At 37.1% G+C, this 24,939-nt stretch overlaps 1 protein-coding gene across 1 annotated transcript in view; it reads left to right on the top strand.

Annotated features, from left to right (window-relative positions):
• The window catches only part of ARHGEF26 (Rho guanine nucleotide exchange factor 26), a 137,330-nt gene that overhangs the window by 11,768 nt on the left and 100,623 nt on the right, over positions 1-24,939 (top strand). Inside the window, exons 5-6 of the mRNA XM_019024743.4 lie at positions 16,284-16,340; positions 19,677-19,837. Of these exons, the coding sequence (XP_018880288.1) occupies positions 16,284-16,340; positions 19,677-19,837 (218 nt within the window). The remainder of the gene's footprint in view (positions 1-16,283; positions 16,341-19,676; positions 19,838-24,939) is intronic.

The following is a 24,939-nucleotide window of genomic DNA, read 5'->3' on the forward strand; positions in this document are numbered from 1 at the left end:
AGTTGACTATAAGAAGCATTCAGTATGCTGAATACTTTTGAAGTGCAGCAATTTGCAGTAATTTATGGTTGTTACGTAAGATCTTTAAGCCTTGAGTCTGTGGTGTAATTTGTCTGGGCGTGTTTATGTTTCCTTTGGTTTCATTGGACCATGCTGGGTAAGGCAGTGTTCAGCTATACAGGTGACAGGTGGTTCCCCATTTATGGTGTTGGGACAGGTTTAACTGTAGTGTTGTCATTTAGGAATAAAGGAGAATTAGAAGAGGCATTTATTTAGTTGGGCCTCAGTAGAATAATAAATGATAGTCGTTTGTTTAACTGAGCCTCAATAGAATAATGAGCCACAGACTTCTATATTAGGACTAAAGAAATAAGACTGCACACCTACAACTATCTGATCTGGCAGGTTTGTAGAAGATCAGATAGTTGTAGGTGTGCAGCCTTATTTCTGGGCTCTTTTTTCTGTTCCATTGGTTTGTGTGTCTGTTTTTGTACCAGTATCATGCTGTTTGGCTACTGTAGCCCTGTAGTGTAGTTTGAAGTCGGGTAGTGTGATGCCTCCAGCTTTATTCTTTTGCTTAGGATTGTCTTGGCTATTTTTTGGTTCCATATGGATTTTAGAATAGTTTTTTTCCAGTTTGTGAAGAATCTCAATGGTAGTTTAGTAGGAATAGCATTGAATCTATAAATTGCTTTGGGCAGTATGGCCATTTTAATGATATTCATTTTTCCTGTCCATAAGCATGGAATATTTGTCCATTTGTTTATGTCATCTCTGATTTCTTTGAGCAGTGTTTTGTACTTGTAGAGATCTTTCACCTCCCTAATTAGCTATATTCCTAGGTATCTTATTTTTTTGTGGCAATTGTGAATGGCAGTTTGTTCCTGATTTGGCTCTTGGCTTGACTGTTGTTGGTGTATAGAAATGCTAGTGATCTTTGCACATCGATTTCGTATCCTGAGACTTTGCTGAAGTTTTTTTTATCAGCTTAAGAAGCTTTCGGGCTGAGATTATGGGGTTTTCCATATATAGGATCATGTCATCTGCAGACAGGGATAGTTTGACTTTCTTTCTTACTATTTGAATACCCTTTCTTTCTTTCTTCCTTTCTTTCTCTTGCCAGATTGCACTGGCCAGGACTTCCAGTACTATTGTATTAGTCCGTTTTCATGCTGCTGATAAAGACATCCCTGAGACTGGGTAATTTATACAGGAAAAAGGGTTCAATGGGCTTACAGTCCCCTGTGTCTGGGGAGGACTCTGGGGAGGCTTCCACAATGGTGGAAGGCCAGGAGGAGCAAGTCACACCTTATGTGGATGGCAGCAGGCAAAGAGAGAGCTTGTGCAGAGAAACTCCCGTTTTTAAAACCATCAGATCTCGTGAGACTTACTATCATGAGAACAGCACAAGAAAGACTGGCCCCCATGATCACTTAACTCCCACCTGGTCCCCCCAACAACATGTGGGAATTCAATATGAGATTTGGGCAGGGAAACAGACAAACCATATCAACTATGTTGAATAGGAGTGGTGAGAGACGGCATCCTTGTCTTGTGCCGGTTTTCAAGGGGAGTGCTTTCAGCTTTTGCCCATTTAGTATGATGTTGGTGATGGGTTTGTAATATATGGCTCTTATTATTTTGAGGTATTTTCCTTCAATACCTAGTTTATTGAGTTTTTTTTTTTAACATGAATCAATGTTGAATTTTATCGAAAGCCTTTTCTGCATCTATTGAGATAATCGTGGTTTTTGTCTTTAGTTCTGTTTATATGATGAATAATATTTATTGATTTGTGCGTGTTGAACCAACCTTGCATCCCATGGATAAAGCCTAGTTGATCATGGTGGATAAGCTTTTTGATGTGCTGCTGGATTTGATTTGCCACATTTTGTTGAGGATTTTTGCATGGATGTTCATTAAGGATATTGGCTTGAAGTTTTTTTCTTTTGTTGTTGTATCTCTGCCAGGTTTTAGTATCAGGATGATGCTGGCCTCATAGAATGAGAGAGGAGTTCCTCTTCTCCAATTTTTTTTGGAATAGTTTCAGTAGGAATGGTACCAGTTCTTCTTTTTACATCTGGTAGAATTTAGCTATGAATCTGCTTGGTCCTGGGCTTTTCTTGGCTGGTAGGCTGTTTATTACTGCCTCAATTTCAGAAATCATGATTGGTCTCTTCAGGGATTTGATTTCTCCCTAGTTCAGTCTTGGGAGGGTATATGTGTTCAGGAATTTATCCATTTCTTCTCGATTTTCTACTTTATGTGCCTAGAGGTATTCATAATGTTTTCTGATGGTGGTTTGTATTTCTGTGGGGTCAGTGGTAATATCCCCCTTGTCCTGAAATAATGTTAATGGTCGTAGTTCCCAGTTTGGGTTGGTCAAATGTGGAAGGGATTTGAGGTTTTGAAACCTCAATGACTTTGAAAAGTAAGTTTTGACCCCTGGAGATTATCTGGTACTCTACTCAGAGACAAAAACCCTGCTGCACGCAGGTAAATCACCGGTGCCTCACCCAAAACAGCAGCACAAACATTAAGCCAGCAGTTCTTGGCTCTCTGGGAAAAGCATGTGGGTTTGAAGGAAAATATTGATTGTATTAGTCAGGGATGGAACACTGTGTACTTGTTACAGTTAATGCCAGGTATGTAGTCAGCTGAACTTCAGGTTTTCCAAAGGGTTCATTCATTAGTAGGACCCCGGAAGTATTTATTGTCTTTTCTTTTAGATAGATTTTGACTAGAGTTTTTGCTTTTCACTGTAACTACCTCCTCCACCTCTCCAAGATCATGTACTATGCATGTATGAAGAAATGACTGTTGCAACACCAGTGTTTGTTAAGTTCAGTGATGGAACCAAAACCATATTTGCCAGCTGTGCCCTGACCTGATTTATTTGCCATGGGGTGCGTTTGTGTAATTTCCATCACCTTGAAATGCCAGATACCTTTGAAAAGGGTGTTCTCTGTTCAGCACCTAATAGAGTCATCCTCTACTACACTCTTCTTTTGTACTTGCTGACATGTGGCTTTATCAGTAATCTTAAGTCATTGGAATGTTTCTTCAGTTTGCTCAAATATTTTGAACTCTGTAGTCAGAAATGGTTTGATTTCTTAATGTATTTTAATTTTAATTAAAATATTTTAACTAAAGTATTTTAATTTTAATTAAAATATTTTAACTAAAGTATTTTAATTAAAGTATTTTTCAGCTCTGTGCTAAGTGTGACTAACAGTGCAATGGGAGATCTAGAATTCAGACCTCAGTCTCTGGTTCTGGGCTCAGCTCTTAAAGCACACATAGTGTACCTGTGGGAGACTTTCTGGAATTGCAGGATGAGAAAGGAAGATTTGAAAAGCAGGAATTTTATTATAAATATCATTTCATTCCATTGAAAATGCAGCAGACACTTTGGCGTCTTAGTAGTTTGAGGTGATGGGACTTATTATTTTAGAATTTACTCTGTGCTTATTGTGAAAGACATACTATTTTCTAGTAAAAATCAGAGCTCAACAAATGTAATATACCTGAATGTCATTCTGTTTGCAGAAATGCTTAATGCATTTAAACTTATTCTTTTCCCTAAATTTTCACATTTTTCTGAATTTTCAGTTGTTTGTGACTTGTTGCTTAAAATAGTAATTTCTGTAGTTTTATAATTTTTCATTTACAGTTTGGCAATGCAGCAGTCTCATAAGATTTTTTTTTACTTTAGATGGTGACTAAAACCTTTTACCATATCTTTTTTTGTGTGTGTATAAGATATGGAAAATTATTTTCGCTTTTTATGACTGTCTCACATTTAGCTCACATCATGGTTTAAACAGAACTGCAAGCACATACTAGTCCACACTTTCAAGTTGGCTTGTGGGTCTTCTGGAATCCTTGTGTCTTTATAAACAAAAATAGAGGCCCATGTGCCTAGACCTGAGATCCATGGTTTGGATATTTTTCCCCTCCAAAACTCATATGGAAATTTAATTCCTGATGTAGCAGTATTGAGAGGTGGAGCCTTTAAGAAGTAATTAGATCATGAGGGCTCTGCCTGCGTGAATAGATTAACAGCCGCAGATTACTGGGCTAATGGATTAATGAGTTATCATGGGAGGGGAGCAGGTGGCTTTATAGGAAGAGGAAGGGAGACCTGAGCTAGCTCGTTAGCACGCTTAGCCTCCTTGCCATATGATACCCTGCACCACTTCGGGGCTCTTCAGAGTGTCCCCACCGGCAAGAAGGCTCTCACCAAATGTAGCCCCTCAGCCTGGAACTTCTTAGCCTCTATAACTGTAGGAGATAAATTTCTTTGCTTTATAAATTACCCAATTTCAGGTATTCTGTTGTAAGCACCCCAAAACGGACTAAGACATACCCCAATTAGAATTACTACTCTAGCTAAGAGAGATAAAGGTGGGGGACTACTTAGCTTGGGCCAGGGACTGGGCTCTGTATGTGGTCTTGCTTTTTATGTATAATTAGATTATGGTACATTTCTGAAAATTAACTTGACTTATGTAAGCAATATATAATATGTCCTTCATGTAGAGAATAATTCAGACATTTTGGACCGAGTACAGTGGGTCCTGCCTGTAATCTCAGAACTTTGGAAGGCTGAGGCAGGAGGATCTTTTGAGCCCAGGAGTTTGAGACCAGCCTGGGCAACATAGTGAGACCCCCATCTCTTAAAAAAAAAAAAAAGAAGAGAAGAAGAAGAATTGGGACATTTCAGATTAGACTAAAGGCTCTTTTGGTCATTTGTGCAATCCCAGTCTCTATCCCCTTCTCCATAGATAATGCTGCTCTCAATTTGGCAATACTCTTCTGAAAATCCACATATATACATTTAAGGAAACAATATAGATTACCCATATTTATGTAAATATACAGATTATTTATAATATACAGCTTGTTTCTTTTCTGCACTATGTGTCTTATAAGTCATTTCATATCTACACATGATCTACAGTGTTATAACTCTGCATTAATACATAGGATGGATATGCATTTAGCCATCTTTACTGGGGGAGTGTCATACATGCTTTAAGAATCTAATAAAAATTATGAGCCATAGGCTTTCTCTGTAGAAAAATGCACACATGTATACATGTAAATTTTTTTTAATAATTTTTGTTTTTTTCAGTTTTAGTTGGAGAGTATTTTTTTCTTGACTTTATTTCCAAATACTAGGAGCACCTTAGTGTAGCTTGTTATGTACTGAGTACAGTTTCCATGTTGTTAATATCACTTTAAAAAGTTTTTCTGTATCTCCATTGTGGCAGCGTTGGAACTTTATGTAACTCCTAAAAATATAGACAGAGATTGAGGAAAAAACTACTCTGGTTGGAGCTCACTAATTAAAGGGCAACTGAGTGGTAGATCTGCCAATATTTATGTAATTGATTCTTCTGAGAGAACAGTGAAGTGTTGGGATATGGGGGTGTGTGCACCAGTTGCCCGAGGGTAGGCAGAGATCAGAAATGACAGGTGCTCCAAGAAAGCAGGAGGAGATGAAAACACGGTTAGTTAATTGTTATGGGCATAACTACAAAGGCAGATGTTTCAACTACAAACCTACAACAGGGTCCAGACAGAGAGGGTCTTCTTACTTCGTTGAGTAGAAAATCGATGAGAGAGATTGATGAATTCATTGTCTTCATCAAGGGCCTGCCCCACATGAAGTTCTGTCTATGGCAGGCCCTGGAGATAGAGCAAGAACAGACTCCACCTTGCATTCATGTCCTTGTAAACAACCTGAATGGCGAGACAGATGTCAGATATCAAATCATCCCATAGATAAATGCATAATTACTATTGTGGTAAAGCTGTGAATGACTTACTGGTGCTGCTGCAAGATCTGCTAGAAAAGAGCACCTGTCTGGGCAAGGTGCGGTCAGTGGAGAGCAGGTGTCAGAGGAGGTAATGTGAGCTGTCATCTGGAGGGTCCAGGATGATAGCTGGTGGGGCACAGTTGGGGAGTGGCAGGGTAGAAGAGTCCCAGGTAGAGAAAATGTCATGTGCACAGACATTTGGGGTGATGGTGGGTAAGAGGAGTTGGGATAAGGCCAGTGCAGCTGGAACATCTTTATCTCCTTTGTGGGTTTTTCCTCATTCCTCTGTTCTCTAAATTTTGGAGGGCCCCTGGGCTCATCCTTGGGCCTCTTCTCTTACCTGCACTCATGTGGTGGTTTTATCAATCTTGTACTTTTAAATATATCATATACTCGGATGACTTCCAAGTTATTGCTTACTATGAAATCGAATTAAATTTTGGACTTATTCTCAACTAGCTATTTCTTTTGGGGAGTTGGAAGGGATACATTCAAGAATAATAGCAGTCTGTAGGAAGAGAAGGCTCAGGGATGTTGAAGAGTTTTGAATAACTGCATAGAAAGGCTTTTTCATACTGACTTTGGATTGCAGACTCATCTATGGGATTCTTGTATTTGCCCTGTTGAGCTTAATGTTTCTTCTTGTGGGGTCTCCTTCCTCAGTCCAAAGATAGGGCTATTTCTCAGGGCCACATCCACACAGTGGTTGGTCTCCATGATGATTGGAGAGTGTTGTCACCTTTAAAATTACTATTGAATCTTTAAATAAGGAATCCTTAAAAATTTGTTACTCAAATTTTGTGGATTTATCTGGAGCACATATAGCCTGTTAATTCTCTAGATTATTAGCCTGTACTCTAATATCTTAATATTAGGATGTTTATTATCTATATTTCTATTATTTTGAGGAGATAAGAACTATACAGTCAGTGGACAACTTCTGTAGCAGGAAGTATTATTGACAGTAAAATAAAATTGCAGATTATTTCTCTCTTTGTAGGAAATAAGCCTATCCAACTATAATAATACAAAAATGGAGCAATTTCCACTTTGCCTGGTTAGAAACCCTGCTTCTGGTAGTGGAGTGCAAAGGAGTCTGATTGTTGTGTGCCCACCTGGGCAACAGGGAGCCCTTATATCCACACGGGTCCAAAGTCTCTGAATGAGCAGACTGAGTTGCAGGATAGCTGTTAGCTCTGGGATCATCACAGTATTGATTTGTTTGCATGCAGTTAAATTACTGACCACATATTTGCAGGAGACTTATTGTGTACCAGGATTGTGTTAGGTAATTTCAGATACAGTTTATGTAGTCCCGGGACAATGCCACGAGGGTAAGTACAAATTCTTTACTTTGTAACAAGTCAGCTGAGAGGCCAGGATGTTAAATACGGCTGCTAGTTAAGGTCTTGAGATTACTTGGAACAGCCTTTGCAGTGACCTCAAAAGATGGATACATGTACCTAGGGCTCTGGAAGAGCAGGAACTATGTTTCTCCCAGGTGCTCAGCCAATAATGTGACTGCAACTCTGACTTGGGCTTTTTTTTCTTCTCATAAATTGGCTTATTTTCCCTTCTTACTATGCTTGTCTTTTTCCTGAAAGCTCCTGCATACTCAGGGTTTCTGAGTGCTTTTTTTTTTTTTTTTTTTTTTTTTTGAGACAATCTCACTCTGTTGCCCAGCCTGGAGTGCAGTGGCACGATCTCAGTTCACTGCAACCTCCGCCTCCCATAAGCGATTCTCCTGCCTCAGCTTCCTGAGGAGCTGGGATTACAGGCACACGCCACCACGCCCGGCTAATTTTTGTATTTTTAATAGAGACAGGGTTTTGTTATGTTGGTCAGGCTGGTCTCAAACTGCTAAGCTCAGGTTATCTGCTCGCCTCGGCCTCCCAAAATGCTGGGATTACAGGCATGAGCCACCATGCCCGGCCTCTGAGTTCTCGTAACTTACACTTGAGCACTTGAGACTGTGTTAACAGCCCTGTCCTTCCCTCAAGTCACTCTTTCAGCTTCCATCCTATTTTTTTTTTTTTTTTTTTTTTTTGAGATGGAGTCTTGCTCTGTCGCCCAGGCTGGAGTGCAGTGGCACAATGTCAGCTCACTGCCAGCTCCGCCTCCTGGGTTCACGCAGTTCTCCTGCCTCAGCCTCCTGAGTAGCTGGGACTACAGGCGGCTGCCACCTTGCCCGGCTGATTTTTTTTTTTGTATTTTTAGTAGAGACGGGGTTTCACCATGTTAGCCAGGATGGTCTCTATCTTCTGACCTCGTTTTCCGCCTGCCTCGGCCTCCTAAAATGCCGGGATTATAGGCGAGAGCCACCGTGCCTGGCCTTCCATCCTATTTTTGAAAGGATGTAGGCCAGAATGCCAAAGTGAGTTACACAGTTTAGTTGCCCAGTTTAGTTCCTTGAGAAAGAGAATTATATTGGCTCAGCTACTTTGCCCCCGCTTAATAGGTCACTAGAACATGTATTGTCATTTAGCTAGGTGCTTAACTAACTCTGCTCCAGTCAGCTTTGGCCTCCATGATGTACTATGGCACAAAATGTGGTCCCTTGGGGCTGCTGCTTTTGCAGAGGCTGTGAGTAGAATGGTTTTTCTTGTAGAGGTCCATGGAAGTGTTAAACGACATGACTGACTGACTTTTGTCTAGTGTAAATTTATACATCATGGAGTGGACATTGTAACCATGGTCTTTATCAGCAGCTTAACATGATAAGAAATATGTTTTACCTTATAAACCAGTATGTGTGTCTGAACGTATATGTTTGCACATATGTATGTGTGTATATATCTCAAAGAAATTTTACAAGGCAGGAGTTACTTTATACTTCTGCTTGCAGTGTACTATAGTATTTTTAATTTTTTTCTGTTCTGTTACATTTAAATAGATAACGATCACTTCATGATAAGACTTTATTTTGCATTCAATGCCAGTTTATAACTTATAATTTGAACAGTGGTAATATCTGACTCCAAAATTCATTTGTTTTCCACTGCACTGTAGTGAATGAGGCAAACAAAACAAGGCTAAAACCCAGCCTACCCTCCAGGAGCTTAGAACCTAGAGCAGAAGACAATAGAAATGAAACGTCTGAATGATATTTTGAAAGGATGTAGGACAGAATGCCAAAGTGAATAACACAGTTGAAATCACAGAAAGCAGTGAAGTGAAGATGAGGAAAGTTTTGTCTGTAGGATGTAACTTAAACTAGATGGGCTATTTGGGCAGAAGAGGAGAAAATAAAAGTAATGAAGGTGTAAATTGCTTGAATAAAACTTTTTCTTTTTTTTTTTTTTTTCTTTTCAGTAGAGTTAGGAAGACAGGATTTCACCATGTTGGCCAGGCTGGTCTCGAACTCCTGGCCTCAAGTGATCCACTTGCCTTGGCCTCCCAAAGTGCTGGGATTACAGGCGTGAGTCACTGCGCCCAGCCAATAAAGCTTGATAGGTAGGCAAAGGGAAGAAGAAAGATAGGACTTCTGTGTCTGTTTCTCAGATCTCCGTACAATAAGGTAATTCCTGTCCAAAGAAACCACTGCCTGCTTTGTACATCTAATGGAAAGCATCAGTTTACTCTATTACCCATTTTTCAGAAACAGATTTTGCTCAGGTTAGATTTTTATTGCAAAACCTCAGAAATTCAGAGTCGCTGTTGTTCTAAGTAGCTTATTATTTTGGAGTTTCTCATTCCTATCCACTGGTCATTTTACAAAAATAGCAAGCAAAAATAAAATAGCAACTAATATATTGGCATCACCTTTAGAAATAGGTGTTCTTTTCTTCTGCAAGAGAGGAACCTCAGACCTGTTCTACCTTCCTTAACCCCTTGACTCATACCTTCACTATGTGTAAATGGCATCATTCTCAGTTATGCAGACTCCTTTATCCTCCTTTATCTCTCATGCTTGCAGATTGGCCTGTCATCACTCATTTTCAGCACTGCCTCATAAGCCATTGCTCAGTTTGGACTTCATTAAAATCTTTCTTTCTTATTGCCTCCCTTTACCTTAGCTTCTCATTTCTTTTATCTACAGGTGGTCATCTCTCATTTCTCTAGTTTCTCTTTGGGGCAGCAACAAAGAAATAGAGGTATTATTGGCACCTTTAAACAGTTCTACTTGTCTGCCCTACTCGTTTTGTTTCTTTTTTGGGAGAGGATGTTGAAGTAGTATTTTAGTTTTTGTTATTCAAAGTGTTGCTTTAATTGCAAAGCCAAGACATGTTTATTACAGAAAAATCAGAAAGTACCAATAGATAAAAAAATTGAACTATCTCTTTCTATTCAATCACTATTAACATTTTTGTCTATAACTTTTCAGATTTAAAAATATATAGAAGGATTGTCTTTTACGCAAAAATCAATAATGTAGTAATAGTTTTGTCACTTTTTTCCCTAAACGGTGTCGTAAATATCTTTTCATGTTATTAAGCCTGCTGTTTTGTCACCTTTTTTAAACAGTGTTATGAATGACCTTCTATGTCATTAAATATTCTTCTACAACCTTTTTAAAGCCCACATACTAGCTCCTCAAATAAGTGGATGTTTAGCTCTTTTAACCAATTTCTTGTTGTTAATCATGTGTGTGTTTCTAATTTTTCAATTTAAAATTCAAAATTTAAGGCTGATTAAGTTTTTAAAAATAATTATTTTTGAACTACTGAAGTAAAAGAAATACATTCTCCTTATTAAAATATTAAATGTAACAGTTAAGACTGAAAGCTGCTTAACTTTACCACCATTCCCAACCCCTCAGCTGTTAACCACTGCTATAAGTCTGGTCTGTCCCCCAGTATTTTATTAAATAGTGCACGTTTAAAAATTGTTAATCTTCGGTTAAATTATAGAATTGCCCTTTACCCTGAATTTATTCCCTTTCATCCTTGTTACTTCTGTGTCATTAGCTTTTCATGTATTTGTTAACCTCATTTTCTCTTCTTATTAATTTAGCTGATAGATACATGAGAACTGCATCTCTTACTCATTTGGGGGATAGAGAATACATAAATTTTAGTCCAGGCTCAGTAGCCCACAGCGGGAAATGCAGGTTAGAGAGAGCCACAAGGAAAAGAGGAATTTGTTTGGTGGTAGAAATGTCAGGATTAATCAACAAGTTAAATGACCAGGGAGCCCTGCTGACAGCTTAGCTTTCACTGCAGCAGAAGCCAGGAAGCCAATGAGAGATGTTGTTTCTGGGGCATTCAGGGGGAGCAACTTAATTTAGGGGAAGAGTAGCTTGCACAGCTCTTAAAAACTCTGAAGTTTTAGAAGGCAGTGTGCTACAGTGATTAAGAGCTCAGGCTTTGGGGGTGGACAGGCAGGCCCAAGTTTGAGTCTCAGCTTTCCAATTATTAGGATGAATGACTTAACTTTTCTGTGTCTCCGTTCTTTATTTGTAAACTAGGGATAGTAATGCCTTCCTCACAGAATTGTTACAGGGTTTAGATGCATGGAAGGAACAGTACCTAGTTCATGGTAAACATTTGATATAATGGTAGTTTGAGAAATAAATTGAGAACCAACCAGAACTCTGAATCAGGAATTGACAAGACATGGGTAGCAAGCTAGTGAGCGCTAGCTGCGAATGAAGTAATGCACGTTTATTTCCTAAATGTACAAAGCACAGCAGTTCATTCTTGTGCATTTAATTACTTATCTGTAGTTTGTATTCTCAGCCTCATGTCTGTATTGAAATGATTTGGATTCATTCAGGAATCCTGGCTCTGTCTGTAGATGGTGATGCAGGGCATAGAGGAGCAAGTGTCCTGGTCTGCTTTATCTGAGTTTTCCATTATTTTAGCAAACTCGATGTTGCCTGCTTGAGGCTGAGTACTTGCTGTTTCTTGAGATTCAAACACTTTTTTGAGGATTATAGAATTAAGCTTAACAATAGGACATCAGAGAGAGCAGCTTTTTGAACAAATTAATTTGGATGTCACTGGCATATTACCTGATGCATTTTTAAATTAAGCATATGATTTTATGATATGTGCTATTATCCTTCTACTTTTTCTTTTCTTAAAAAAAGCGTTCTCTCTTTCTGTTTACCCACCACTCCCCAGAAGGATGACCCATCTTGACCTCATGTCTAGTGTTTGGTTATGCAGATCTCTGGCCCTTTGAAGTTTGTGTTCTGTGGCAGCTCCTAGCTAGGTAAAGTGATGTCTTAGAACCTTTCCTTGTGGATGTAGTGGGATTAAAGAGAGCCTATTGGGTCTGGTTACAGAGGACACTCTTTCTGGACTCTGGCAGATTTTTCATTTTAAGGATTTCAAGCATACTCTCAAACTGCTACTGTTCCCATGTTATTTACAGTGAAAGAACTCTAGCTCACTCGTAATTCAGGGATGACTCAGGTTACATTAAGTCTGTAGAAAGGACCTGAGAGTGATTGTGTCCTGTGGTATAATTTTACTTTGAAATCCCTTCCCATTTGAGCTCTTGAGAAAAGAAGCCTGTAAGTAGAGAATCACCAATAGACGTGAAAAGCAAGCTTACTTTCAGCAAATGGGTAAACTCCATTGAGTTTTAGCTCAGATGGGTGTTCAGTATAAATTAGTGCTTGATGGAGACAGAGTGATCTTGGATTGTAAATCTAATGTAATTTTTAACTGGCTACATTTTTGAGTCTTTTTGGTTTGTGAGGCTTTCGGGTTCTTCCCATCTGTTTTCCCTAGCGGTGGGCAAAAATAGAAGGAATGCGCATTCATCTAGAAACACTATCGAGTCATGGAGGGTCTGAGGACAAAGAGGGCATCAGAACATAAATATCCCTGTTTACTTCACGGAAAATGATTATCTGATCAGCCAAGAGACTGGTGCTAATCTTGGTTCTCTCCACAGATGTAGGACTGGCTGTATCCATAGATAAGTTCTGTGTAAATTTGAGGGATCTATTTGGGGCTTAGAGAACTTGGCTCATAACCTATTCCAGTTAGTAGAGTCAAAGACCAAGAAATATTACACAAAGTTTATAGTTCTTTTACACAGTTCTCTGCAAGGTGGAGATGCTTAGTGTAACTGTGATGAGTGTAATAATGGACTCACGGTCTAAAGCTTGTCTGTTCCTTTTTAGGGTATTTATCTGAGAAGCTCAGACCTGCAAAGTACTTTAGTTTGGGCTGCCATAACAAAATACCATAAATTGGGTAGCTTATAAACAACAGAAATTTATTTCTCACAGTAATGGAGGCGGGAAAGTCCAAAATCAAGGCAGATTTGGTGTTTGGCAAGGGGCTGCTTTCTGGCACATAGTGCCTTCTTGCTACATCTTCACGTGGTAGAAGGGTTAGGGGTTTCCCTGGGGCCTATTTTAAAGGGCATTAATCCCATTCATGGGGCAAAGCTTAATTATTTCTTGAAAGGCTCCACCTCCTAATACCATCACCTTGGGAGTTAGGATTTCAATATATGAATTTGGGAGGACACAAACCTTCAGACCATAGCACAAGGTATCAAAAAGGAAACCGGCATGATTTTAGGTGGAGTGTCTAGTAATTACCTTTTGGATCTATACTTTGGGAGTTTACCCTTTTACAAATTTCATAAACTATGTTTTGGGTCTAACTAGACAGTATCATATCCATAGAAGAAATATCTTGTAGTGTTCTTTATTAGGTTTAGCCAATTACTAATTTCTATCTCATTTCGACATGCAAAATATATCAGTTATAAAGATCACAGGTCAAGAATTTCAGCACCAATTATACAGTAAATTTGTAATTATGAATTTAAAACTATTATAACATTAGCTAGTTCTATGCATTCACTATCTTAATAAGGCACAGATGTATGCTTATATTTTTAACATGTCAAAACTGTAGTATTGTTCATTTTCTTCTTTTATTTGAATTTTTATGCACTTAAAATGCTGAAGATATAGACATATGTTCATATATTCTGTTTAAAATTCAGAATCTACAGATTTCAACAGTTTGTGAATTGGCTGGATTATACAAAATCAAGAACCTCACATTAAATCCAGTTCTTACTGCTTTGTTAAAAACTACTTTTGCAGTTTTACTTGTTGATGACATATTTAAATAAGAAATTTAAACCAGTGAGGAATAAGAAAGTTCAAATGAGGTTGCTTTGGCTGTCTGTGTGTTTAAAGGAGTGTTGCTTTGGCTGTCTACATGTTCCCATTTGTACCCAGCTGAAGCTGGTATGAAATGTATATTTTAAAAATGAGGCGGACATGGTGGCTCACGTCTGTAATCCCAGCACTTTGGGAGGCTAAGGTGAGCGGATCGCCTGAGGTCAGGAGCTCCAGACCAGCCTGACCAACGTGGTGAAACCCCCTCTCCACTAAAAATACAAATATTAGCCAGGCACTGTGGTGCACGCCTATAATCTCAGCTCCTCATCCTCAGGAGGCTGAGGCAGGAGAATCGCTTGAACCCAGAAGGTGGAGGCTGCAGTGAGCTGAGATAGCACCACTGCACTCCAACCTGAGCGACAGAGTGAGACTCTATCTCAATAAATAAATAAATACGAAAAAGGAGCCTGTACAATTTTAATTTATTTCACTTTATGTGTCAAGTAAGACTCATAGGTTTTAGAAACTGGTATATGTTATTTTCTTTCCCACGAATGGAGACAATAGAAACACTTGAAGAAATGGGATAAATTTGACAGTACTTTGGATTCTCATAGCAAAAATTGGTAAACTTCAAAAAGGTTGTCTATTTTAAGACTATAGGTATAAACATATGTTTTTCATGCTACAAAGCCTGGAACATCAAGTGATTTTTACTTAGGTTTACAGATAAGGTCCCTGTGTCTGAATTTGAGAATTTTCAGAGGTCTTTCCTATTAAAAACTTTGTACACATTCTTTTTCCCCTTCTTTTCTTCCTTTTCCTTTCTTCCTCCCTCCCTTCCTCTTTGCCTTTCTTCCTTATTTCCACTTGATGTTATTCACCTACATTCTCATTCTCCCCTGATTGTCTCTTCTCTGCTCTTTCTCAGTCTTCCTGGGGTCCCCTTTTCAGATCATTCTCTCCCCTCTTGGGTTTCATCTCTCCACCTTGATCAGTCTCTGAAATCTTCTTGCCTGTTCATGACCTTCTACCTCCAGACACCTGCTGTAAGGTGCTACTTAATTTGGAGTTGACTGTGGAAGGATGCCTCAGGTGGACAAAATGACTCCTCTGGGCCTCGGAGGAAGAACCTGGAGAGCCTGTTCTGTTACAGGCCGTGGAAGGACAGAGACAGAAGCACAGGCCCAGGAGCAGCGGCCTGGCAGCCAGCCATGAGGAGCCGCTTTGTCATACCTTAGAAGAAACTTTCAGGCTCCCCAAATGTGTGACACTTCAGTTTTCTCAATCAGAATACAAGAAGGCTTCCCGGAATCTCTTTTTCTAGCACTATAATTTTGTTAGTTCCTTACTGATGGCTTGTTAAAGGAATATTTTACTATTTGTCATGTTAGTATTAGTGAAAGATTATAATTCTGTATATTAATACTTTACCTTTGTCAAAACTACCTTCTCTTTCCCCTCAAAAAAGCAAGTACTTTAGTTGTGGGTTTGCCCTCTCTTTTGATAGGACAAAGTACTCTTAATTCCTCCGTAAAGTAGCTGTCATCTGTGTAGGTCACTAAGCCCAGGTTTTTCATTCTCTTCTCCTTAAGATTTTTTGGGTCTGAACCCCATTTGGGTGGAGATGCCACTGGCATGGAAATTCTTGCTGGTGACCTCACCTGCAGAGATTGTGGGCATGGCACCTGTATATCCATCTGCCGGACTTTGGGTCATGCAGGAAATCCTGTGAAATTCCTGCTCAGGGTTAACCAAAGGGAGCTGCTCTGAAGGGTTACATTCTTCTGGCCAGTCTCCTCCCTTATTAAAATGTGTAAAGAATCCTTTTTAGCCATGAATTCTTGCTGACAGGCTGACCCAGGGTCAGGATGGTGGGTAAAGCTAAGAACATTCCAAGATACATGTGGACCAAAAAAACACATGAAAACTGGTACAGACTTGGTATTAGAAGGGGTCTTAGTGATGCTAGCCCAACCCTTAGAAATGGGGTGCCTTTTATATAAAGTAGGGGGTCCCTAACCAATAATATTGACTAAAAGCATGAGCCCTGGAGTTGGACTGGCGTCGATGCAGATCCTGGCCTTGTTACCTATTAGCTATGTGCTCTTGGATCCTAAGCCTCAGTTGTTACCCCCATCTGTGAAATGGGGAAAAGAACAGTATCAGCTTTCTAGAGTTTGTATGAGGATTCAATGGGAAAAAGAGTATAAAATGCTTAGTATATTGTCTGGCACACTATAAATATTTAGTAAATAATTGTTGATTAATTAATAAATTAATATTGATGAATTCAACATTTTGTATAGTTTCTCCTAATTCATTTTTGAAGGGCATAGAGTTATGCCTTGAATAATGCCCTTGAAACTTTTAAAGTATTAATAAATGAGTCAACTCTACTTTGCTTTTTCTCCTAGGTGAAAAGAAACGGATTATCTCAGACAGTAAGCCAGGAGGAAAGAAAGAGACAAGAGGTATGTTTCTACCGAGCAGCTGCTTTAGAGCTCTGGAGTGTGCATGTTGGTGTCTGCTCTTTTGTGTTTTCATTTACTGTGTGCACTTGTTTAGTGTTGCCCTTTGAAAATGTATTTGTTTAACAAAAGCAGTAAGTGATCATTTTAAAGTAAAGCTACGCATAAGCCCCCAGAAAAGAAAAAATTTTAAATATCTCAGCATCACTCAACATCGTTTGATTTTAAACAACAAAGCACCTAGTTCAGGTATTTAAACTGAGAGAAATATGATAAAAAATGAAACCAACGTTAGATCTTAGAACTGAAAAAGGATGTTTATGGAAAAACTGATAGTCACGTTAGTCTGTAGACAAATGTAGCCTATTTATGTAAGATACCCTAGGTTAGGGAAAGCTGGATGTAGCATACAAGGGTCTCTGAACCCTTTTTGCAAGTTTTCTATAAATTTAAAATTATACCAAAATAAAAAGTTTATTTAGTAAAAAAAAAAAAAAAAAACAGGTTAATAATGCAGTTTTACAACTTGAAGTTTAAATCAATGCAATTTGAGAAAATTGCTTATTGTAATAATATTGTGAAGCTCTCAAAGCATTTTCCTCTTGCTTCCTGCATATTATTGTGTGTGTGTGTGTGTGTGTGTATGTCACTGCATATACATACATATAAATTGATTCTACAAAGGACCCAAGGATGTCCTTTCTTTTTTTTAGTTGGCATAGAATAAAGTGAAATACAAGGGTGCAGTATAGTACCATTTTTTCAAGTTTTAAAAAAATAATAGTATAGAACTTTGGTGTACCCATCCACTGAGAATTAACAAATGTATAACAATCGTAATTTTTCTCCTTTTTTAAAAAGAACATAAAACTGATAGTGTAGAAGGCCTGCATTCTCTTCCTCAGTCCTGTCCTATTCCCTTCCTTTCCTCCCCAGAGACAACTATAATTATGAACTGGTACATATACTTCCAGCCTGTGTTTTAAAATTATGTATAACATACACACACATATTTGTGCATGTGTGTTAAAATGTATATGTATGGTATTCTATGCATATTTTTTGGTTTTCTGTTTTTTACACTCAACATTATTTTTGAGATTATTCATGTTAATGCATATGAATCTAGATCATTCATTTCAGTCATCATATAGTACTCTAGTCTATGAACACCACCTTTAAATATTTTTTATCTATTTTTCCAATGCTGGACAGTAGGTGGGACTTTTTCCTTCATTGTTAACATTGTGACATAAAAATGTTTCCCTCTCCTTGTGGATAAATTTAAAAGCTCCTCCAAGATATTAATCCCATTTGAACATTTCTGTTCTTTTAAACCTTATATAACCTTGCCTATTTCTATCATATTCTGAAAATATTTATTCAGACTTTCTATTCCTATATAGCGATTCCTGCCTGCTATATATAACAGGTCTAACCTAATTTGCTTTTAAATAGTTGATGGTATTATTGCAGGATATTTTAGCAATTATTTTATTAAACTTATTATAATAAACTGCCAATTATTTACCTTTTCCTGTGATCTATTATAAATAGTTCATTAAGTCTTTTTGCCCAGTTTGAGTATTTAGATTAGATTACACACTCTCTCCTTGATGTAATCAGAAGTAAGGAGTGAGCAGAGTGGGGGAAAAGAAGGAATGAAGTGACTTTGGACAGCTGTCTGCTGTGACAATTCATTACACACTGAACATCTGTCTGTCCACCAAACTTGAAACATACCTCAAAATTTCTTTCGAGGAATCAAGACAAAAGCCAAATGCATGAGACATTATAACCCTAAATGGCTTCCTTTGGAGATAACAAAGGGCTTATTTGTTTATGCCCTTCAGGAACAAAAGAAATTATTTAAAATGTTGAATTCAGCAATATTAATTTTTGTTCTCAAAATCCTCAGTTATCACTTAATCACATTAATCAATTAGCATAGTACAGCATTGAAGAAGTGAAAAATGTCTTTGCTGTTGCAAATATTTTAAGTAATTCCAAGGCATCGTATACATCAACACCTGAAATCCATTATTTATGGTCCAGAAGGGAAATTTTTCTTTAATTCACTTTGTGTATAGTTTTTGGGGGTTATTGTATTGATTGAAAAAATTCAATATACAGGTTAAATGAGACTCTTAACATTCTTACTCTTTACTCTTCAGATAGTTACATCACTTAATTTCATGAAATACAACTGAGGCTAGATTAGCACATTTAAGTAAGACCCAAGTCCCTAAACCTTACAGAAGTTAAAAGTGGAGGTGAGCACTGAGATTAGCACTTCTAACCTGATTTATAAAATATGGAGCACCCATCAGCAGCTGGGTGTCCACCTGCTTGTGCCTTTCCTGCTCCCACCCAGCCACAGTACCCTCTGCTCTTTGGGGCAAGGACTTGAAGGGGTGGAGCCCTGGAGATCAGGGTGATGAAGACAGCGTTACCAGGGAGCTTTCCAGGAAGGCAGTGAATCTTAGGCCTGCATTTTCCCTATATCCCTTTTTAGAGGATCTGAATTTGATTTTGTTAAGGATCTAGATGAATTCCTTATGCAGGGCGTTGGAATCTTATCCACATATGTGGGTTGGTATTTCATCATTAACAGTTATCAGGAAAACCACTGTGTGCCTGCCACTGAGAGTCTCTGCAGAGAGTCCTTTGCTCCTTCTTGAGACATTGATGAGAGTAGAGAATGTGACTTGTTGAATAGATGGAATTACTTTCAATTTTATGAGTTTATATAAAAGAATTCCTGTGGTTGATAAGAACCTTTTGAGGGTAGACACAGTCATACCAGAATATTTGCTGTTATTGACTGAAAATTAGTCACATTAAGCATAGGGAGAGGAAGAGCGTGACACACAAGAGGGAAGGGAAGGAAGGTGTGAGAAATTTTCTCTGAATCTCAAGAGATGACCATAAATCCTTACTGTCCCTAAAGCAGCATGCTTTGAAAGCAGGGCTGGAGGAGATGACCCCAAAGGTTAATTAATGTCTCACTGAGATTTTATGACATGCCCTCGCTTCCTTCCATAGATTCTAGCCCTTGGCAAAGGCATGACCTCAGGATGTGATGTCAAGTCATCCACATGCTTTCATTTTTTTCATATTTACAGATAGTGATTATTTTTTAAGATTTGGGTAAATGTATATTATATAAAGAGAGTAGTTATGTGATATTGTTTCTTTAATGTGTCTCTTTTTGTACTTTCCAAGATACTATACCTGAAAAGTGGAATATCTTGTTATTCTTACAGCAAAATTATGACAGCTATATTTAGTTCTTTAATTAAAAGAATTAATAATACATTTCTTTTTCCTTCTTACCAGGCTATCTTTGAAGTCATATCCTCTGAACATTCATATTTACTCAGCTTGGAGATCTTGATACGAATGTTTAAAAATTCTAAAGAACTGAGTGATACAATGACTAAAACCGAGAGGCACCATCTTTTCTCCAATATTACAGATGTCTGTGAGGCAAGCAAAAAGTAAGTGCACTGCAGTCTGCCTTTGGTCGTGCCAAGAAGTTGCGTACTAATAAACACTTTGTTATCTCTAAAGGAAGGCATTTCTGGTTATCAAGTCTCATTCAGTTGGCTTTTGTCTTGATTCCTTGAAATACATTTTGAGATATGTTTCAAGTTTGGTGGATAGACAGTTGCTCAGTGTGTAATGAATTGTCACAGCAGACAGCTGTCCTAAGTTATATTATTCCTCTTTCCCCATTTTACTTGCTCTTTACTTCTGATTACATCAAGGAAAGGGTCTTGGTTTGGTGCTAGTCTGTGATATTCATCCATTTCAGTAAAGAAAGAGTAAGCCTTAGGCTTAGGTCTTCTGTAGGCAATATCTGGCTACGATTTAATAATATATATTTTCATTATATATAAGGATTTTTGCTTTACTTTTTGTCATGAAGAGTAGATAAAATCATATAATAAACTTTTATACATTCAAAACTTATATTTAGCAATTGTTAAAATTTTCCATATTTACTTATCTATTATTTTTGCTTAATTTTTTTCCAAGTATATACATAGGATGTTTTACTTATAAATGCTCCAGTATTCAGCTCTTAAGAATAAGGTTATTTTCTTACATAACTACACTGTTGTGGTTATACTTATGATGATGCTTTTATGATTTTATTCCATTTAATTTTTGTACGTGTAAGTAATAGAGTCACATGTTGTAAAATTCCAAAAATATGAAAGATCCTACAGTAAAATGCCATTCATATACTGTTCCCTGGCCACCTGAAACACAACCAGAGTCAACATTTGCTTTCTTGTATATCTTTTTAGTAATACTTTATGATTATGTAAGAAAATATATGTATATATATATTTTTCTTGTTTTTACTTAAATGTTACCATACTGTAAACACTGTTCTGCTCCTTACTTTTTTTTTACCTCTATCCTGGAGATTATAGCATGTCTGCACATTAAAACTTTCCTCATTCATTTTTATGTTTTTTCCTTGCAATTATTTGTTGAAGAAATCCGGTCATTTGTTCTGTAGAATTTCCCATGAGGCACATAATGTATGGGTGGTGATCAATACCAGATCCATTAATTCATTAAGGATTGTAAAACAGTGTTACTCTAATTTATCATTCTTTATTCATTTATTAGCTGAAATATTTCTATAAAGGGAAAGGTACATCCATCTATTCATATATTCAGTGGTAAAGTTCACGTTATTCTATTTATTAGTGCTCAAATTGTTCCATCTTTGATCTTAATAATTTTTGATTATTTTCTTGCTATATGACATTTTAAGATGTTAAAGGATCATGTTTTACAATTCCTGCTCCAGGCCTGGAATCAACCATTTCCCCAAAGAGCTCTGGTGTCTTTTGAAATGAGGTGGTATTTAAAACCTCAGTGAGTACCAACGTGCTCATTGCTAAGTGGTTTTAGGCTGTTTCAGTAGATACCCAGAAAAAAAATCCAAATTTTTCTCTATAAAACTAGATATATTAAAAGCCCATAGACACTCCAAATTTATCAAAGTATATATATTAAATAGGTACTTTTTTATATATCAATTATACCTCAATAAAGCTTAAAACATAAAGAAGAAAGTCTAGTTTCTATTCCTGTCCCCTCTATCTTATTCTCTTCCCATATAGATACTCTTAAATAAGTTGTTTATCTTTGTTTTTTAAAATAAGCATATGCATATGCTTATGTATATGTATTCCCCTCACTTTCTTAGATAAATGAAAGCATATTCTACTTATTTTTCTCAGCCTCTTTATTCATGTAACAACATATATTAGAGGTTACTCCATAGTAGTTTATGGAGATGTTTTACTCCTTTCTCCAGCTACAATAATTATCATCGAGTAACTGTGTAGTAGTTTATTCATCCAGCCTCCTATCTGTATGAGCATTAGGATTATTTTCAGTCTCACTGTTACAGATAGTTTTTCTTTGTGCTTACACCCTGCTATATATTAGCCATTCTATCTTTGAGATTTTCTAGAAATAGGATTGCTAGATCAAAGGGTAAATGCATATACTATTTTGTAAGATACTGCCAAATTCTTCTTCAAAGAAATTGTACCATTTTGCAGTACCACGAAGAATAGATGAATGCTTGCGTCCCCAGAGTCTTTCTAGCAGAGTATGTCAACAAACCTTTAGATTTTTGTCATCTAACCTTTAGATTTTGTCTGATAGGTAAGGAGGATTATCTGAGCATAGTTTTAGTTAGCATTTCTCTTATAAGCTTTTCCATATGAACAAGAGCCATCTGGAACATAGTATGTGTCAGTAAAATATTACTAAACTAATAATATTCCTCTATGATGTTGGAACAATTTAAAATTTGAGATAAGCACTAACATTACATCAACAAAAGTCAAGGAAGGAGAGGTTTTCTAATGCTCGCTGAAACACAAGAATATTTGCTTTGACTAGATCAGCAGTGTTAACATGTAAGTTTGGCTTAGCTAGTCAAAGAGAATTATCTGCTTAATAAGAAGGAGAGGGAAAACGTATTAGCATTTTTTTTTCTGCTCAAAAAGTTAGAAGCTATTAGAGGCGTCTTATCTGAAAAAGTTAATACAAGTAGAAATGATGAACATAATTGAATTTATCAAATACCAAAATATTAGAATCCAGGGTATTCCTTGAGGCTTGAAGGACGTGTACGTTCATTTATTTAGTTATTATTTTAGTTATCTTTTATGGAATACTTATAATTCATACCAAGCATTATGTTGTAGCCTTTTCAATAGAGTATGTATGTATCCTTAAATAGACTGCCCTCAGTGAACAAAGTCTTAGGAGAAATAACAAAAGTATAATGTAGTTCATGGTTAGTAGGCATGTAAAGATCATCACTCTAAGAGGTCAGGAAAACTGAAGGAAAATTCTAAAAGGACTGTAATAGTAATATGGGTTTAGTTTAATAAGCTATGTATACCTATATAATGTACAATTATTTAACCAATAAAATGCTTTAAAGAAATATTTAATAATATGGACTTTAATATATTCAGATTTTAAAGCAGGTCTAAAGAGTGGGATTTCATATTGTTTTAGCTTTTAATTATTTGAAAGGTAATTTATCAAAACATAAAGGATAATTATCTTTAATGATAGAATTATGAGTTATTTTAATATCTGTGTACTTATCTGTAGTTTCAGCGTCTACAATAAACATAATGTAGTTAGAAAAGGAAACACAAGGAAAGGAGAAACAAACAGTAAGAAATGTGAGCCCAGAATAAAACAGGGGAGGTCACTGGATATGGCTGACAAATTCATAATTGGTTAACCTTGAAATAAGTCATTTTATTTAAAGTATAGACTAAAATTTTACTTTAATTTCAATCATTTACAAAATTTAAATCATTTAAGGTTTTATTAAAAATTTTATCTCTGTCATAGCTTATAGTAAGGGGCTATTTTGAACATTTTTGTCTATTTTTTATTTAAAAAAGAAAACTGAGATACTTTTCATCCTCCATTAAAAGAAAAACAAAGAAATATCTGTATTCTTTACATTTTTATTTTGTTTTCACTTCAAATGTAATGCTTTAACATGGATATCTGCCTTTGTAATAATTTGATCTCTGTTATATTTCAACTAGGAATGTTCAGCTTTTACATGATAACTGTGTCTATATCATAATAACTTACATTACAAAAGTGTTTTTGATTTAGTTTGAAACACTCATTTCAGATACAGCCTTTTTGAAATTCAAAGTACTCAGAAGATTTATTTGCAAAGGCTATTTCATGATGTAAGGCCTGCTTGTTGAACTTCAAGAGTGACACCCAAGTGTTGATAACTACTTAATGTATTACTCATGAAAGAGTTTACAGTCCCAAGAAAATGCGAAATAAAATCTTGAATAAAATAAATGATCAGTGTCTGAATTAGATATTACAGAGTAAGCATGGTATTGTTAAGTATGTCATAACCAGGGCTATCTTCATTGTTTTACTTTTACCTAATGAAAAATTATAGCTATAGGTGATGACATATTCAATATAGGTTGCGGTCAGAACATCCTTGACATCCAAATTAACAGTGTGTTGTCTAGTCCCCTGTATTGTGGCTTAGGTTGTTGACTGCCAATAAATAACACTGAGATTTATGTAAGTTGACACTATTTGAAAACAGACAAGCAGGGACAACGATCATTCTGACTGTGTGTGTGTGTACGTATGTATCAGTAGTATGTCTCTGCAAAATTCTTTTCTTCTTTTAAAACATTTCTCATTTCAGTTAACACTTAGGGCCTCCTATTCTGCAAGGCTCCTAAGTTCCAAAGCATTTCAGCTGGTGGCATCTCCCCAGGGGCCGTTGGTTCTTGGGACCCATGGTGGTTGGTGAACACCTCCAATGTATTTGCAGAGGCGTTTTAGGGCACTTTCCTTGAAATGGAAAGGTTTGGGTTTGGCTGGAGGTTATGGGTTTAAAGGCCCTTGGTGAAAATCAAAGGAGAGCATGAGAGCAGATGTTCGTGAAGGCCATTGTGTGCCCTGCTGAGGCATTTTCACCATTTCCTAAAGCCTATGTGGAAACATTTATCAATTAAGTAGGGGACTGATTTTGTGGCATTGTAGAGAACAGTGTGGTGTTTGTCTTAGCAGAGAGGTGAAAATGTTAAAAGATTTGAGGCAATTGAAGTAACACAGCTAGCTAGGGTGGAAACTGACAGGGGCCTCCAAGGGATATTGAGAGATATTTAGAATATGGACTCTTGAGGACTTGCTGAAAAGGCAGGATCCTCCTAGGTTTGCCTCCCAGGTTTCTACCTGGTTGACTATCATTGGAAATTGTATTAATCAGGATATAAGAGAAACAGATTGGGGCTTAGGGAGGGAGACAAGGAATTCAGTTTGGGGCATTTTGCATTTGAGTGCCTGGAACATGAGGGTAAGGTATTTAGTTAAAAAGAGAAAAGCAGATTAGAACTACAGAAAAATCTTCAGTAGGGATGTCGATTTGAGTCATAGAGGTGGTTCTTGTCATTTTAAGTTTAAATGAGATAACTACAACTTGTAGCAGTGGTTTGTAAGCAGTGGTGGTGGTATTTACCCCCTAAGGATACTTGGAAATGCATTT

The sequence above is a fragment of the Gorilla gorilla genome, chromosome 2 (genome assembly GCF_029281585.2).
Source record: "Gorilla gorilla gorilla isolate KB3781 chromosome 2, NHGRI_mGorGor1-v2.1_pri, whole genome shotgun sequence".
Classification (NCBI taxonomy): domain Eukaryota; kingdom Metazoa; phylum Chordata; class Mammalia; order Primates; family Hominidae; genus Gorilla; species Gorilla gorilla.